The sequence below is a fragment of the Oncorhynchus tshawytscha genome, linkage group LG04 (assembly GCF_018296145.1).
Source record: "Oncorhynchus tshawytscha isolate Ot180627B linkage group LG04, Otsh_v2.0, whole genome shotgun sequence".
Lineage (NCBI taxonomy): Eukaryota > Metazoa > Chordata > Actinopteri > Salmoniformes > Salmonidae > Oncorhynchus > Oncorhynchus tshawytscha.
In genome coordinates this window covers 30259789-30275940 of record NC_056432.1, presented here as the reverse complement: position 1 = coordinate 30275940, position 16152 = coordinate 30259789, and the positions used below count along the sequence as shown (strand labels likewise).

At 41.2% G+C, this 16152-nt stretch overlaps 1 protein-coding gene and 1 pseudogene across 3 annotated transcripts; one reads left to right on the top strand and one right to left on the bottom strand.

The window, feature by feature from the left end:
• Positions 1–421: 421 nt before the first annotated feature.
• Positions 422–7736, top strand: kmt5ab (lysine methyltransferase 5Ab). 3 transcript variants are annotated; one of them, XM_024401250.2, is made up of 8 exons: positions 422–576; positions 1074–1224; positions 1365–1515; positions 4708–4906; positions 5054–5141; positions 6049–6108; positions 6195–6385; positions 6820–7736. In XM_024401250.2, exons 2-8 carry the CDS (start codon positions 1135–1137, stop codon positions 7028–7030), a joined length of 990 nt encoding a protein of 329 aa, XP_024257018.1. In that variant the 5' UTR covers positions 422–576; positions 1074–1134; the 3' UTR covers positions 7031–7736. The 3 variants fall into 3 exon arrangements, with proteins under 3 accessions (XP_024257018.1, XP_024257019.1, XP_024257017.1); XM_024401249.2 differs by having other exon boundaries at positions 423–576; positions 1124–1224; XM_024401251.2 differs by lacking the exon at positions 6195–6385 and having other exon boundaries at positions 1124–1224; positions 6820–6939.
• A 193-nt stretch (positions 7737–7929) lies between these two features.
• LOC112245913 lies at positions 7930–14000 on the bottom strand (annotated as a pseudogene).
• Between the last annotated feature and the right edge of the window lie 2152 nt (positions 14001–16152).

The window sequence follows — 16152 nt, the reverse complement described above, 5'->3', positions numbered from 1 at the left end:
AGCCTGTAGTGTGGATTTCCACTTTAATTTTGAGTGTGACTCCAAATCCAGACCTCCATGGGTTGATGAATTTGATTTCCATAATTTTTGTGTGATTTTGTTGTCAGCACATTCAACTATGTGAAGAAAAAAGTATTTAATAAGAATATTTCATTCATTCAGATCTAGGATGTGTTATTTTAGTGTTCCCTTTATTTTTTTGAGCAGTGTATATCAATTGACACATATTGGGGAAACAGAAACATGAATAGATTTGCAATGCACGAATTCGTGTTTTTTTTTATTATCACCTCAAGGGCAGACAACTCAAAGAAACTAGATACATTTTGGCTTCTGACGTGTGTTTCGCGCCATGCCAATCACATGCTACCAGAGTAGTGTTTAACCAATCAGGGACGCAGTAGCTAGATTTTTAAATAGTTGTTATTGTGGGCACGGTGCGTGTGGTGACTTGGTTTCTGGTTATGTGTTTGTTTGCCAGTGTAACGTAACGAGGAACACGCGAACATTGCAAAAACTTATAACGCAAATTCGTGCATATACTGTCTAGTTTTTGTAGAGTTGAAATGGCGAAAGGTAAGTAGCGAAACAGGGATGTTTTGAGGAAGTTAACTTTAGTCAGTTATCCAACGTTACTGTATCTGGCCAACGACGTTAACGTTACTTAGTACAGTGGTAGCACGTTGTGTCTCTAATTTGACAAAAGTAAGCTAGAGAGAGACGTTAAATGTATTTTATTTTGATAAAATTGAGAAGCTACATTTGAGATGAATATATATATATATATATATTTCATTCGTAAATGTTCATTTTCAAGTAACGATTAATTTGTAGTTTTTACTAAATTGTCTCAAATTACAGAGCTAGTAACAGAGCATTGTGCAGTACAAGTAATATTTGATGTATGATGAAATGCGATCTGTCCTCATTTCATTAATATTTTTCTGTATGGTGGTTTTTGTATTAATGTGCTCTGCTCCGGTGCCCTACTTGTTTATTTTTATCCCCAATTTTTGGGGACTAACTAACTTGCTAGCTAAAAATAACCCTTGGATATGCTATTGATATGGTAGGCTATGTCAAGGTCAACCTAACTAACCTCCAGACACGACTGCCTTCAAAGGGAAGAAAAAAATGCGGACCACTTACAAGAGAGCCGAGGGAACCCTTCAGCCCAAACAAGTCGAAAAGGAGACAAAGGAAAATAAACCAGAATTTAATGGGGTAACTTGCTATTGTGTTGGAAATATAGCACTAATACAGGCTGGTATTGGTTATCAATACTTTTCAGGTGTTCGCTAGCTAAGTTACACCAGTGCATGTTGCATACATTCACCCATTATGAAAACATTAATGTGTTGCAGGATACAGGTAATGGTCAGACCACTTTACCAAGTTTTTGGAGTCCCAGCAAACCCAAATCTCCTCTGTGCAACAACTCAAGTTCTCTCAGCCAAGAGGAAAATGTTCCTGAGAAATTGACTCTACAAGCTGAGAAATCAAAGCAAGGGAAAGGTAACCCACCATTTGTTATTCCCATCCACCACCAATAATGACAATGGACTTCTACCATCTCGTTTTCTAAACCATACAATATTGATTATTGTCTGAATAAAACCCACCAGATGTCAAATAAAATCGTCTTGATCGCATATACGTATTTAGCAGATTTTATTGCGGGTATAGCAAAATACTTGTTTTGTGTTCCTAGGTTGAACAGTGCAGTAATATTTTTTTTAAATTTTATTTTACCTTCATTTAACCAGGTAGGCTAGTTGAGAACAAGTTCTCATTTGCAACTGCGACCTGGCCAAGATAAAGCATAGCAGTGTGAACAGACAACACAGAGTTACACATTGAGTAAACAATTAACAAGTCAATAACACAGTAGGAAAAAAAGAGTCTCTATAATATACATTAATACACACGTGTAAAATAAATATCTAAATATTAGAATGAGCAGTGTGTATACACTACATGACCAAAAGTATGTGGACACCTGCTCATCGAACATCTCATTCACAAATCATGGGCCTTAAATATGGTATTGCCCCCCCCTCTGCTGCACTATATACAAAAGTATGTGGACACCAGTTCAAATGAGTGGATTTGGACATTTCAGCCACATCTGTTGCTGACAGGTGTTTAAAATTGATCATTGCAATCTGCATAGACAAATATTGGCAGTAGAATGCCTTACTGAAGAGCTCAGTGACTTTCAATGTGGCGCCATCATAGGATGCCACCTTTCCAACAAGTCAGTCCGGTCAACTGCAAGTGCTGTTATTGTGAAGTGGAAACGTCTAGGAGCAACAGCTGCTCAGCTGCATAGTGGTAGGCCACACAAGCTCACAGAGTGGGACCACCTAGTGCTGAAGCGTGTAAAATAATCATCTGTCCTCTGTTGCAACACTCACTACTGAGTTCCAAACTAACTCTGGACGCAACATCTGCACAATAACTGCTTGTCGGGAGCTTCATGAAATGGGTTTCTACAGTCTAAGATCACCATGAGCAATGCCAAGTGTCGGTTGGAGTGGTGTAAAGCCCGCCGCCATTGAACTGGAATAGTGGAAATGCATTCTCTGGAGTGAGAATCGTGCTTCACCATCTCGCAGTCCAACGGACAAATCTGGGTTTGGTGGCTGCCAGGAGAACGCTACCTGCCCCAATGCATTGTGCCAACTAAAGTTTGGTGGAGGAATAATGGTCTTGGGCTGTTTTTCAAGGCTCAGGCTAGGTATGCCCCCGTGCAGAAAGTGAGGTCCATACAGAAATGGTTTGTCGATCAGTGTGGAAGAACTTGACTGGCCTGCACAGAGCCCTGACCTCAATCCCATCAAACAACTTTGGGATGAATCGGAATGCCGACTGAGCCAGGCCTAACCGCCCAACATCCTCGCCCGACCTCACTAATGCTCTTGTGGCTGAATGGAAGCAAGTCCCTGCAGCAATGTTCCAACATCTAGTGGAAAGCCTTCCCAGAAGAGTGAAGGCTGTTATTGCAGCAAAGGGGGGACCAACTCCATATTAACACTTACTTTGGCTGCCTTTCCTTCCAGTTCTCTGCTGCCAATGACTGGAACAAATTGTAAAAATCACTTAAGCTGGAGACATATCTCCCTCTAACTTTAAGTATCAGCTGTCAGAGCAGCTTACCGGTCACTGTACCTGTACACCACCAATCTGTAAATAGCACACCCAACTACCTGATCCCCACATTATTTATTTGATTGCTCTTTTGCACCCCAGTGTCTCACTCCAGTGTTAATGCTAAATTGTAATTATTTTGCCTCTATGGCCTATTTATTGCTGTACCTCCCTACTCTAATACATTTGCACACACTGTACATAGATTTTCTTTCTATTGTGTTATTCACTGTTGGTTTAACTCTGTTTTTGTTGCTTTGCTTTATCTTGGCCAGGTCACAGTTGTAAAAGAGAACTTGTTCTCAACTGGCCTAACTGGTTAAATAAAGGTGAAATAAAACAATTTGAATGCCCATGATTATGGAATGAGATGTTCGAGCAGGTGTCCACACTTGGTCGTGTGATGGGATGAATAGACTATAGGGCTAGAATATGTAGTATATGTACAGCAGAAGTTATAGGATGGGCCTTGACTAGAATACAGTATATACATATGAAGTGGGTAAAACAGTATGTAAACATTAAATAATGTGACCAGTGTTCCATGACTATGTACATAGGGCAACAGCCTTTACGGTGCATGGTAGTGTAACCGGGTGGTAGCTGTCTAGTGACAGAAGTTCAGGGCAGGGGCCAACTAGTGGTAACTTTTTAACAGTCTAATGGCCTTGAGAGAGAAGCTGTTTTTCAGTGTCTTGGTTCCAGCTTTGCTGTATGTGTACTGATCTCGCCTTCTGGATTGTAGCGGGGTGAACAGGCTATGGCTCAGGTGGCTGAGGTCCTTTATCTTCTTGGCCTTCCTGTGATAGCGGGTGATGTCGTCCTGGAGGGCAGACGTTTGTGTGTCTATGGGCAAAGCCAAATTTCTTTAGCCTCCTAAGGTTGAAGAGCTGCTGTTGCACCTTCACCACCACCACCACCCTGTCTGGGTGGACCATTTCAGATTGTCAGTGATGTGTACACTGAGGAACTTGAAGCTTTTCACCTCCGCTGCAGTCACGTCCATGGCGCCGTGCTGTCTCCTGAAGTCCACGATCAGCTGTTTTGTTGAGGGAGAGGTTATTTTCATGGCACCACTCTGCCAGGGACTTTACCGTTGTCGTTGGTAATTAGGCTTTCCACTGTTGTCGTCTGCAAACTTGATTGAGTTGGAGATGTCATGCGTGGCCATGCAGTCATGGGTGTACAGGAGGGGGTGGAGTATGCACCCTTGTGGGGCCCCCCTGTTGAGGATCAGCGTAGTGGTGCTGTTGCCTACCTTTACCACCTGAGGGGGAGCCCATCAGGAAGTCCAGGACCCAGTTGCACAGGGCGGAGTTCATACCCAGGACCTCGAGCCATGCAACAATTGCGCTCCATATGTTTTGGTTACCTCTAAAGTATTTGTTAGTCAGGAGATCGGCGTTAAGTGACCTTCAGAATAATTTCCTGTGTGTGAATAGCAGCAGTGTCCACTGATCAATGTCTTATGACACAACTGTTCATTTAGGCAGTATGTTTTGCTTATGCAACCAGGTCTGATGTACATTGTGCTTCATTCCAAACTATTCTATTCAGTGAGACAGAATCAAGTTAACTCTCAAGCTGGTGTGTCTCGGCAAGCGGAGAATAAAGTGAGGACCTGCTTGGCTCCTCCAACCAAAGAAACAACTGCCTTGAAGGTCGAGGAGGATCCTAAATCGCACCCCAACCCAGGGCTTGCGCCAGATGTCCCCATGCCCAAATCTAAGGGGGGGGCTAGTCAAAAAGTCAAAAAGTAAGTAATGCTGACACGTCAATAAAACATTTGTTTAAATGGAAAACAGTATTTGTTGGTCAGGCCAGCGCTTTCATGACCAGATCATCTGACCATTGGCGCATACGCTTTTTTCAGAATGGAATAATGTATTCTCTTTTCATCCAGAGCACAAGGCAGTGCTGCCCAAAACAGGAAGGTCACAGATTATTATCCGATTAGACGGAGTTCCAGAAAAAGCAAAGCTGAATTGAAGGTCAGTATATAATGCCAAAGTGAGTTGTGCTTCAGGATCAACTATACTACCCCCCCCAAAAAGTATTGCTCAGAATTGAATAATGTGTAGTAAATGGATGCCTCTTGAACACTAAACTTCCTACAATGATTTTAGTCAGAACAGGACATCCATTCATCTAGTGTGGTGGTTTTTTTTATTTTTTTATAATGTAATTCTCAGGTCAAGATTTAAGCAAATGCTCTCAATTCTAGTAGTAGCAGCTTGAACTAGTTAATGTTGAAGAACATGGTTATGAACAAGTAGCCTAGGCTACATCTAATAGCTGTATTACATACATGAACTCAGACCTGGCTGATCAGGGATTGTCTTCTGTGGAATGCATAATTGTTGGCCAGGTTTAAATGTTTTCTCCTTATTGTAAACCCTCCAATTTGAACTTGGGAGAGCATCATTTAGAACGGCTGAAGCTTAGACTACTTGTGTGTTCACTCAAGTGTTAAACTTCAAGAACATTGATCCTTCCTTTACAATCAAAGCATAGTATGCCTGTAAATATAACCTTTTATTTAACTAGGCAAGTCAGTTATGAACAAATTCTTATTTGCAATCACTGCCTACCCTGGCTAAACCTGGACGACGCTGAACAATTGTGCGCCGGACTCCCAATCACGGCCGGATGTGATAAAGCCTGGATTCGAACGAGGGGCTGTAGTGACACCTCTTGCACTGAGATGCAGTGTCTTGAACCGCTGCGCCACTCGGGAGCAACACAATGCGCTGCTTTTAAAATGGACAAATCTTTCTTTAGGGTCTAATTTGAGTAAATTCAAACTACAGAGTCATGTTTTTAATTATCTGTATTGTTTGACAGCCTTAATATTTGAGTCACTTTAATGACTCATTAAAAAACACACTCTGCCAACAGAACGAAGAACACCGACAGCTTGATGACCTGATAAAACATGGAGTTGAAGAAGGACTGCAGGTTGGTTTTGAAATGAAAGTCATATTTTACTGACCCTGATCATCTGAACCTGGAATTTGATTTTTACCTACTTAAACCCCAATTAGGTAAAAAATATAGAGGGGAAGGGAAGAGGAGTGTTTGCTGTCAGATGTTTCAAGAAGGGTCAGTTTGTAATTGAGTATCATGGTGACTTGTTGCATCTGACTGATGCCAAGAAGAGAGAGGCTCTGTATGCCCAAGACCCTGGGACTGGCTGCTACATGTACTATTTTCACTATCTCAGCAAAACCTACTGGTAAGTCATCTACACAAACTTAATTTTCAGTTTATATTAAGTAACCCTGACATACACAGAGTACACCAAACATTAGAAACGCCTTCCTAATATTGAGTTGCACACACACACAAATGGTGTGCCTGACACCTACTACCCTACCCCATTCAAAGGCACCTACATCTTGTCTTGCCCATTCACCCCCCGAATGGCTTTCATACACAATCCATGTCTCAAGGCTTAAATCATTCTTCAACCGGTCTCCTCCCTGTCTACACAGAATGGTTTTTTAAAAATTATAGTGATATTTGAAGTAGATTTAACAAGTGACCTCAATAAGGGACCATGGTTTTCACCTGGTGTCATAGAAAGAGCAGGTGTTAATGTTTTTGTATACTGTGTATGTATTGTCAGCTAGCTCGTGGATGTTTTCAAATCTTTCATTTCCTCTACAGTGTTGATGCTACAAAAGAATCAACTCGCCTGGGAAGGCTGCTAAACCACAGTAAAAATGGCAACTGCCAGACCAAGCTCCATGACATGGATGGAATACCTCATCTCATTCTGGTGGCTTCAAGGGACATTGAGGCAGAGGAAGAGCTGGTTTATGACTACGGTGACCGTAGCAAGGAATCAATATGTGCTCACCCATGGCTCAAATACTGATGTTCCACCACAGTATTCTCTCAAGAGAATGACTAGGTGCATTCATTTCTTCAAAAAGAGAACCTGTTCTCTTATTGTTTTTTTAAAAATCCATTCCATTGGCCCTAAGGTGCAAATGGCTTTCCGGTGAGACAAATTAAGTGTGCCTGTTTGGGTAAAACGGTGGCAGTATGAACAAGGTGGAACACAACCTTTTTAAGATGGCACATGGGTTAAATTTGTTTTTAAAACTATAAATTTATTGCTGGATTTGGATGGAGTTTTTATACATATTAAGGCCAGTGTATCCATGATGTGTGAAATATATTTAACATACTAGCTATTGTTTTTAGGTTGCTTTTATATAAGTGATTAATTTATCAAGCTATGTATGGTTCTAGTTGACGCAACAATATGTTGCATAGGAGCATAGAATGCTCTCCTGGCTTCGGGGAGGACAGCTTATACTTGATTTGAAAATGTAGCTTTTGTTGCAATGGGTGAAACATCCGAATGAATTTTGAATTAAATGTAAGTTGCTCTTTTTGAACAAATGAACTGTGTACATAGACAAATATTTTCATAAATCTGGCTAGCATGGAAGCTCATTTTGCAAAGCATAGAAAGGCAAGCTTATTAATATTCAGACGTGTAACAGTCCAGCATCCTTGTATGAGTATTTCACAACGTGCAACAGATTAAATATATTTGGTGTGATTTTATAACAGTAATATTTCAAGTTGCTTTCTTTACAGCTGCTCTATTGTGAGGTCAAATGGTAGTTCAAAGGCCCTTTGCGCTGGTTTAAAAGTTAAGTTCAATCACTCAGTAAATAGCAAAGAAAATGTCTAGAATTTGCATTTAAAAAATTCAGGGTGAACAATTTTGTCAACTCTTTTTATATAGGCTCCTGTGTAGGTCCCCCCCAGCCTAAATTTGTCATGTCAGAAACTCTACATGGTGTCAAGCGTTCCACAGGGGTGCTGGCACATTGACTCCAATGCTTTCCACAGTTGTCAAATTGGCTGGATGTCCTTTAGTTGGTGGACCATTCTTGATATACATGAGAAATTGAGTGTGGGGGGAAAAACTAGCAGCGTTGCAATTCTTTGACACAAACCGGTGCGCTTGGCACCTAATACCATACACTGTTCAACAGTACTGGTCTTGCCCAGTCACACTCTGAATGGTACACATGCAAAATCCATGTCTCAGGGCTTAAAAATCCTTTAACCTGTCTCCTCCCCTTAATCTACACAGATTAAGTGGATTTAACAAGTGACACTTATAAGGGATCATAGCTTTCACCTAGTCAGTCTTGTGGTAAGAGCAGGTGTTAATGTTTTGTGTACATAAAAAGAAAATCCTATTTGCTAAAACATTCCAATGGCAGTAGAGGGCTCATGTAGTCTTGGAGGTCCTGTCTCTACTGGGGCTACTGTTGTAACCCCCGGCTTGAATGTTGGTCTTTGCAAGGTTCCATCTGTCCATCCAGAGTTTGAACCAAGTAGTGATGAATGTTCAACGAAAAAGGAATCCTCTGTTACAGCTCATTTTTGTACAACGTTCAAGGAAACATGAGTTTAGCGTGCATCTACCATGTTATTCTACCTAAAGTGCAGAAATAGGAATTTTCCCTTAACTATTAATGACATGACACATCTATAAAAACACAATGCTGAGATACTTTTAAAAGGCTTAATTATTCTAGAGTTTAAAATGCCATTCCGTTAAAGTTAAATTATCCTAGTACAAAGGAAGCATAAAAATGTTTGGTTTATCGTTGGTGTTAATGCTTTAGGTCCTTCTCACACCGGTTGTCCTCATTTCCGCCTGAATGAAAACCTACAAATAAAGACATTAGTTCAGAATGCATTTGAGAAAGCTTGCTCTGCAATTTGTTTTTGCCAACACAATTTAGGTCCCTAGAAGTTACTGGTCTTTACAAAGGAGGTGAAGGGGGAGTGCAGACCATAACAATGCTGACCACAACAGCCAAGCTGGCCTCGAAGTGGTCAGCAACAGTTACATCTGCTTTCTCTCTTCATTCAATCACACAGCATCAGCACAAACAGCCCGCCGGTCACAAGCAGGTCATAAGGCAGAGATGGACTGTGAAAACAAACTACCCCTGGTTGTCCACCCTGTGATACCATGATGAATGTCTCTGAAATACTTTGTTTTTTTTTCAGTGTAAATCAACCTCTTCAAACTACATGCTTTTCACACACTTCACTATGGATGTTAAATAGTTATACAAAGTTCATTTGTGAAAAAAGCTCATTGCTTACAGCTTTCTGATGGTATTTTCCTCTTTTGGTTCCTCTTCTTTAGTCTCATCTGTTGTGTTAGGAACCGAAGGGGATGGAAATTCCAGGTCAGCCTTTACCATGGCATGCTTGCCCTGTGAGTGCATCCCACTGCAAGTACAGAGCACTTCATTAAAAGGGGAACAGCAGCAAATTTAGGGAATTTGTCTAACTGCCTGAACTTCTCCGAATTAGTGTTGGACTGTCTCAAAGTGCCCCTCCCCTGAGGAATACAGCAAATCTACTGACAGTAATTACATTCTCTCAGTGAACATACACTGAACAAAAATGAATGCAATATGTAAAGTGCTTAAATAAAAGATCCCAGAAATGTTCCGCATGCACTAAAAGCTTGTTTCTCTCAATTTGTGTAAATCCCTATTAGTGAGCATTTCCCCTTTGCCAAGATAATCCATCCACCTGCCAAGTGTGGCATATCAAGAAGCTGATTAGACTGCATGATCATTACACAGGTGAACCTTGTGCTGGGAACAAAAGGCTGCTCTAAAATGTGCAGTTTTGTTACACAACACAGTGCCACAAGTGTCAAGTTGAGGGAGCATGCAAATGGCATGCTGATTGCAGGAATGTCCATCAGAGCTGTTGCCAGAGAATTGAATGTTCATTTCGCTACCATAAGCCGCCTTCAATGTTGTTTTAGAGAATTTGTCAGCGAGTCCAACCGGCCTCACAACTGCAGCCCAAATGTAACCACGCCAGCCCAGGACCTCCACATCTGGCTTCTTCACCTGCAGGAATGTCGGAGACCAGCCACCCGGACAGCTGACAACTGGGTTTGTACAACCAAAGAATTTCTGCACAAACTGTCAAATCGTTTCAAGGATGCTCATCTGCGTGCTCGTCGTCCTCACCAGTGTCTTGACCTGACTGTCATAACCGCCTTGACCTGACCGTCATAACCGACTTCAGTGGGCAAATGCTCACCTTCGATGGCCACTGGCATGCTGGAGAAGTGTACTCTTTACGGATTAATCCTGGTTTCAACTGTACCGGGCAGGTGGCAGACAGCATGTATGGCGTCATGTGGGCGAGTGGTTTGCTGATGTCTACGTTGTGAACAGACCCCATGGTGTCAATGGGGTTATTGTATTGGCAGGCATAAGCTACGGACAATGAACACAATTGCATTTTATTGATGGCAATTTGAATGCACAGAGATACCGTGACGAGATCCTGAGACCCATTGTCGTGCCTTTCATCCGCCGCAATCACCTCATGTTTCAGCATGATGATGCATCGCCCCATGTCAGGCAGAACAGTACACAATTTCTAGAAGCTGAAAATGTCCCGGTTCTTCCATGGCCTGCATACTCACCAGACATGTCACAGATTGAGCATGTTTGTGATTCTTTGTATCGACGCGTACGACAGCGCTTTCCAGTTCCCTCCAAAATCCAGCAACTTCACACAGCCATTGAAGAGGAGTGGGGCCTAAATAATTTAATTCAATTGACTGATTTCCTTATATGAACTGTAACTAAGTAAAATCTTGAAATTGTTGCATATTGCATTTTTTTGTTCAGTGTAAATTCGGGAAGCCTAATCGATTAAGATACCACAAACATTTACGGGTTCACAACTTTTTACCTTTTCTGAGATCTCTGCCAAGCAAGAGGGGAACAGCAGCCCGTAGGTTTATTGCGCATACAACAACACACGAATGAGGGAACTCTTAAAACAACACTGTCACTGGCACTTTTCAAAATACATCAGACTTTACCACATCACCCAACAAGCTAATATAGGAGTATTGTCAGAAGCCATTTCTTTCTTTCAATGCCTTTCACTGTAGCCTAAACCAAGCAGAAAATGCACAAGTCCTGTGCGACACATGTATACTGAAGCAAACATTTCACCCACCTTTTTAGATAAGAATATATCTGCATACATTTCTGTCATGTCAACCATCTGCTTGTCTTCATAAACGTTCACTCACGTAGCCTATTATGGGGTAGCAAATCTAGTCCAGTTTCTAGACCAGGGATGAGCGACTGATGGTGGTAGGGGCCACAGAAAATCTGAATGTATCAGTGGGCCGCAGTGGCTCACAGGTCTGAGTACCCACATCCATACCCACATGTGCGGTCAGAACCGGCCCTAGCCTTTCGGGGGCCTTAAGTGAAATTTAGTTTTGGGGTCTCCCCTCCAGAGAGAGCAAAACAGTTTAGCGGCCTTCCTCTCCACAGTGTTTTAAAGTTAATTTCCTGCAAATCTATTTAGCAATTTTATAACTCACTCCATGCAATTCTATACATTTGGCTCAGGGAGATCGTTCAAGATTGACTTCGAAATTGGATGTCTTTCCATGTCCTGAGGACGTCGGGGACTTCCATTACCTTAACCATTCGTGAATGAGTGCATAAACATAACATCAAAAGTTGACCTTTGGAGATATGGAATGATACAGAGCAGCAGCTTCGAAATTTGATGTTTGGAGAAATGGAACGATGCAGAGCAGCAGGAGCAACCCAGGGTGTCAAAAACACTTTAAAATCTGACGTTTGGAGAAACGTCAGATTGTGAGAGCTTGTTAATTTTGCCATAGGGTGGAGAGAAATGTTTGCAGTTTTTAACATGATATCTTAGTGAGTGACTAACAAAGTCAATGGGGGCCCCCCAGTAAGTAATTCGACCATGATTACTACAAGTTTAGATAGCTGGCTGCTAGACTAACTTATCAATCTAAAAAATGTTAGCTAACATGAGCTAATTGAGTGACGGTCAGCAGGAAAACTGCTGATGCACAAACAAATTTAAAAATTGTACCTTGTGTATTCTACTATTCTAACTCTCAACAGTAAGTTGAGAACCTGACTGAGTAAATTTGTTTGTCTTGTTAAATTGATCCGCGGGCCTACAAAAGCTGCCAGTTGCCCATCCCTGTTCTAGACAGGCATACAAAGTAAATTGAAAGCAGGTGAGGGTTTCTGGCGGTTCTGTTATGGCTGTGTGGGGCATTTCCCTGAAAGGTCCAATAGGTCCAATAAACCCCTTAGAGAGCAAGGTAAAAGCCAATAAATACACAGCCCTTCTGAGTGATCACCTTCAACCTATGGTGAACTATTTCTATCCTGATGGGAGTGTTCTCTTCCAATGACAATGACCCCATCCACAGGGCAAAGTTGTCACTGAATGGTTTTATGAAAGTTCTAACTGTGTAAGCCATATGCCATGGCCTTCTCAGTCACCAACTCAATATACTTTGTATCCCTCATTTACTCAAGTGTTTCCTTTATTTTGGAAACTGTATATCTGTCTAGAAGCTGGGCTAGATTATCAAGTATGCTTGGGTTTTGTTATGAGGATGGCAGATGGGTGTAATCCCATGACTCTGGATCAGAAAGTAGGCTATGTGAGTGAAAGTTTATGAAGACAAAAGCTGTGGAATTATCAGACTTTCTTACATAAAAAGGTGGGTGAAATGTTTGCTTCAGTATACATTTCCTGAGCACTAAAGACTCCGGCATTTTCTGCTTGGTTTAGGCTACAGAGAAAGCCCTTGAAAGAAAAAAAATGGTTTCTGACAATTATGCCTATAGTAAAAGGCTTGCTTTGTTGGGTGATGTATTTTGAAAAAAAATCTATCACAAAAAATGTATATGTTGTATTTCACAATTGATTGTGCTTTGGCATGTTCGCTGTAACGTTTTTTCCCTATATATTTGCTGTATTCCACAAAGTTACATCTAACTTGGATCTAGCCCTACCACACTCTCCCTGAGTGAGGTACACACTTTGACAGCCAGTCCAACACTTAAGTCATAGGTTTAGGCACTTCATAGACATGTGTAAATGTTGGTTGGGGGGGGGGGACTGGTCAGGCCTGGCTCTGTATTCTACCTCTTGTAGAGCTGCAACTCTTCCTGGGCCACCAATAGCTGTGCTTTGAGCTGGTTCCTCTCCTGAAGCACCTCCTTCAGCTCCTGCATTGTGAAGCGTGGTCTGTTGGGATCTTTCATGTCTACCACCAGTTTGTTTGGTCCTAGTGTTTGCTGAGAGAAGATATTGATTAAAGGGATAAACTCATAACAAAAAGGAGTCCACACAACTGTGTTGCAAAGTAGAGTGTATAGCAACCCAGTGAAACGTAAGACAACCTTTACATACCCTGACAGAACCTAGTCCAGGTAGACATGACCACGTTATGGGAAATGAAATGTATCGATTCTGTCCACAACTGTTAAAGATTCCTGGTCTGAAAACATCAAACTCACCTCTTCCTGACCGACAGAACTTTCTCTCACGATTCTATCCAGTTCACTTTTCAAGTTGTCTCGTTCCATTTTCAACTCCTCCAGCGATAGGTTGTGCTTATTCACTAACGTTTCAAACATCTCCAAAACACGCACAATTTTGAATTGCAAATCTGAGACTTCCTCACCTGTACTAATTATTTTCAACAAATCTCTGCCAATGACGTATGAAATGTCATAAACATCTTCCACTGTTAGCTCAAATGCGTCCTTCTCGAACGCAGAAGCGGGTGAGGACTTGGACTCGTTCAACTCTTCCATTTCTCGTGTTCCAAAAACGCACCGAATTGAGTTGAAAGAAACACGAGTTTGTTTTCTCAACCGGTGGGACCGATTTTTCAAATCCACCGTTATGACATTTAACATAGAATAAACGTATGAACTGTAATACATGTAGTTCCATGCGAGCTACAGTAGCCACTTCAAGTTCGTAACTGAATGGACCATCCTCTTTGAACATGTTTAATGGTTGACCACAGTTTAGTGACATACAAATAAGCCAATAGCGATAGCCTGTTCCGCCACTTGTAACAAGAGAGCAACGTTTCCATGGCGACCGTGAAGCCATGCGCTTATAATCGGGTAAACAGCACGTGATGTTTCCCCGTTATTTTCAATTTTGTACTTGGAATTTAAATGTCTGAAGTTAGATTGACATTCCGTCAATCAGGGGGCGTTGTGGCCATCCGAAAGCTTTCAGGAATCCCTGAAAAGGCAGCGATAAAACCATAAGAATTAACAAGGCAAACAAATATGCTAGAACTGACAGGCATTAAAACATTGTGAAATTTTATGTTTGAGTGTCCAACAATTGAGCAAACACTGAGAACAGGTCGAAAACAATATCTATTGGAAAAAATAGCCTGTGATCATAGTCACATCATATTAAAAACACTGTGCAATTTTATATGTTTGAGTGTGGAAAATTGAGCAAACATCGAAAACTGTGTTGAAAACCATATCTATTGAAAAAATTGCTTCTGATCATATTCACATCACAGGTAGTCAACAATATGCCAGCTTGTAATACAGTCTACTTACTGCTAGTATAAAGCACCATATCTGTACAACAAAACATTTATTGAAAAGGCACAGGATATCTCAGATAGCACATTCTTCTCTCCAGAATGAATCTCTCATTGTCCCATCAGGACAACTTTGTCCTGACAATCGCACTTGGCATAATGCTCTTTATGACTTTCTTCATAGGTTCATCTTACTCACTTTAGGCCTCAAAACACCAAGCTCTCCTGTCAAACTATGCCCTGAATATGAGTCATCTGACTATCCCAGCCTGAGCACATATTTTTGGTACTGTATTCAACCAGTACTCCAATAATTCACCCTCTGGCGCTCCCCTACACCCTCTGGTGGTAACTGGCTGTTGGACATTCCCATGACAATTGTTGGTTCACGGACCACAAGCCCATTCCTGTACTGTTTGTACTTGGAGACCACCAGCATGGGACATTATAGGTCCAAGGTACAATAAATGTCCTAGCCATGCCAATACTACTACTGAGATCAATAGCAATACTTTGGTTACACTTAAGATTGTTCATGAAGTGAGAACAATGAGTTCTCCAGGGAGGACATCATGCATGTGGATTTGTGGCTTGTGGCACATGTGGCCTTCTAAAATGAATGGAAGATGGAGGTAGTAATAGTGAGTTGCTTGATTAGTATATTGGCAAAGGAGGTGAAAGTATTAATGATCATGCCATTTATTATGATGAGCTGATTAAAGATCTGAATTAAGATCTACACATTATCAGCCAATAAGAATACTCCCACCACACATCATGCAAACATGATCACAAGGAAGTATTGCATTTCAGATTACATGTGGTACTGTGCTTTGGTACAGTGGAGGTGCTTGGCTCAAGAACAATGACATCAAAAAATGAGAGAAAATACAATTAAAGTTCATACAAAGGACATAATATTCTGATTGGCTCTAACATTGGATCGTCTGCAATCAACCCTGCTGCTACCATCGGCATTACTGCAGTGAATATCCTGTCCAAAGAAGCACAGACGGGGACATAAGTGAAATGACTATTGAGAGTTGTGGTGTAATGTGACTTCTTTCTGGCGAGGTAGGCGAGCCAGACCAAGACGAAGTAAGCTACTCAAATAATCCTTATCATCCATCACAATTTGTTTGTGGAGTGAGGTAATTTGTCTCCCCTTCATGAACTTTACAATAATGTTTTATTTACATTCATGAAATGATTATGATAGTTGAAAAATGTCATGTCACAGAAGGGTGCTGAAACGTCATCCCTTCATCCTTCTACAGGTTCACCCCAAAAAGCATTGTGGAAACCAAGTTTGTTTTATTGGTCAGTAACCACGTTTCCATCCACAGTTTTTTTGCGAGTAGTCATAAAATACAACGACAACTGTGATGAAAACAGGAAGTTTCGGTACAATTTTATAAATGCACACACAAAATATGTTAGTTCGACATAGTAGGATCTTTTTGTGTTGGTAAAATTAAGTGCAAAATGCAAGAAATTGTGGTGGAAACGCCTTTTATGCACAAATATTGATATAA

Excerpts from the sequence above, each read along its gene's own strand:
- kmt5ab (XM_024401249.2), top strand. Across the intron at positions 1,516-4,707 it reads GAAATCAAAGCAAGGGAAAG|TGAGACAGAATCAAGTTAAC; the intron begins GTAACCCACCAT and ends TATTCTATTCAG. Across the intron at positions 6,109-6,194 it reads GAGTTGAAGAAGGACTGCAG|GTAAAAAATATAGAGGGGAA; the intron begins GTTGGTTTTGAA and ends AACCCCAATTAG.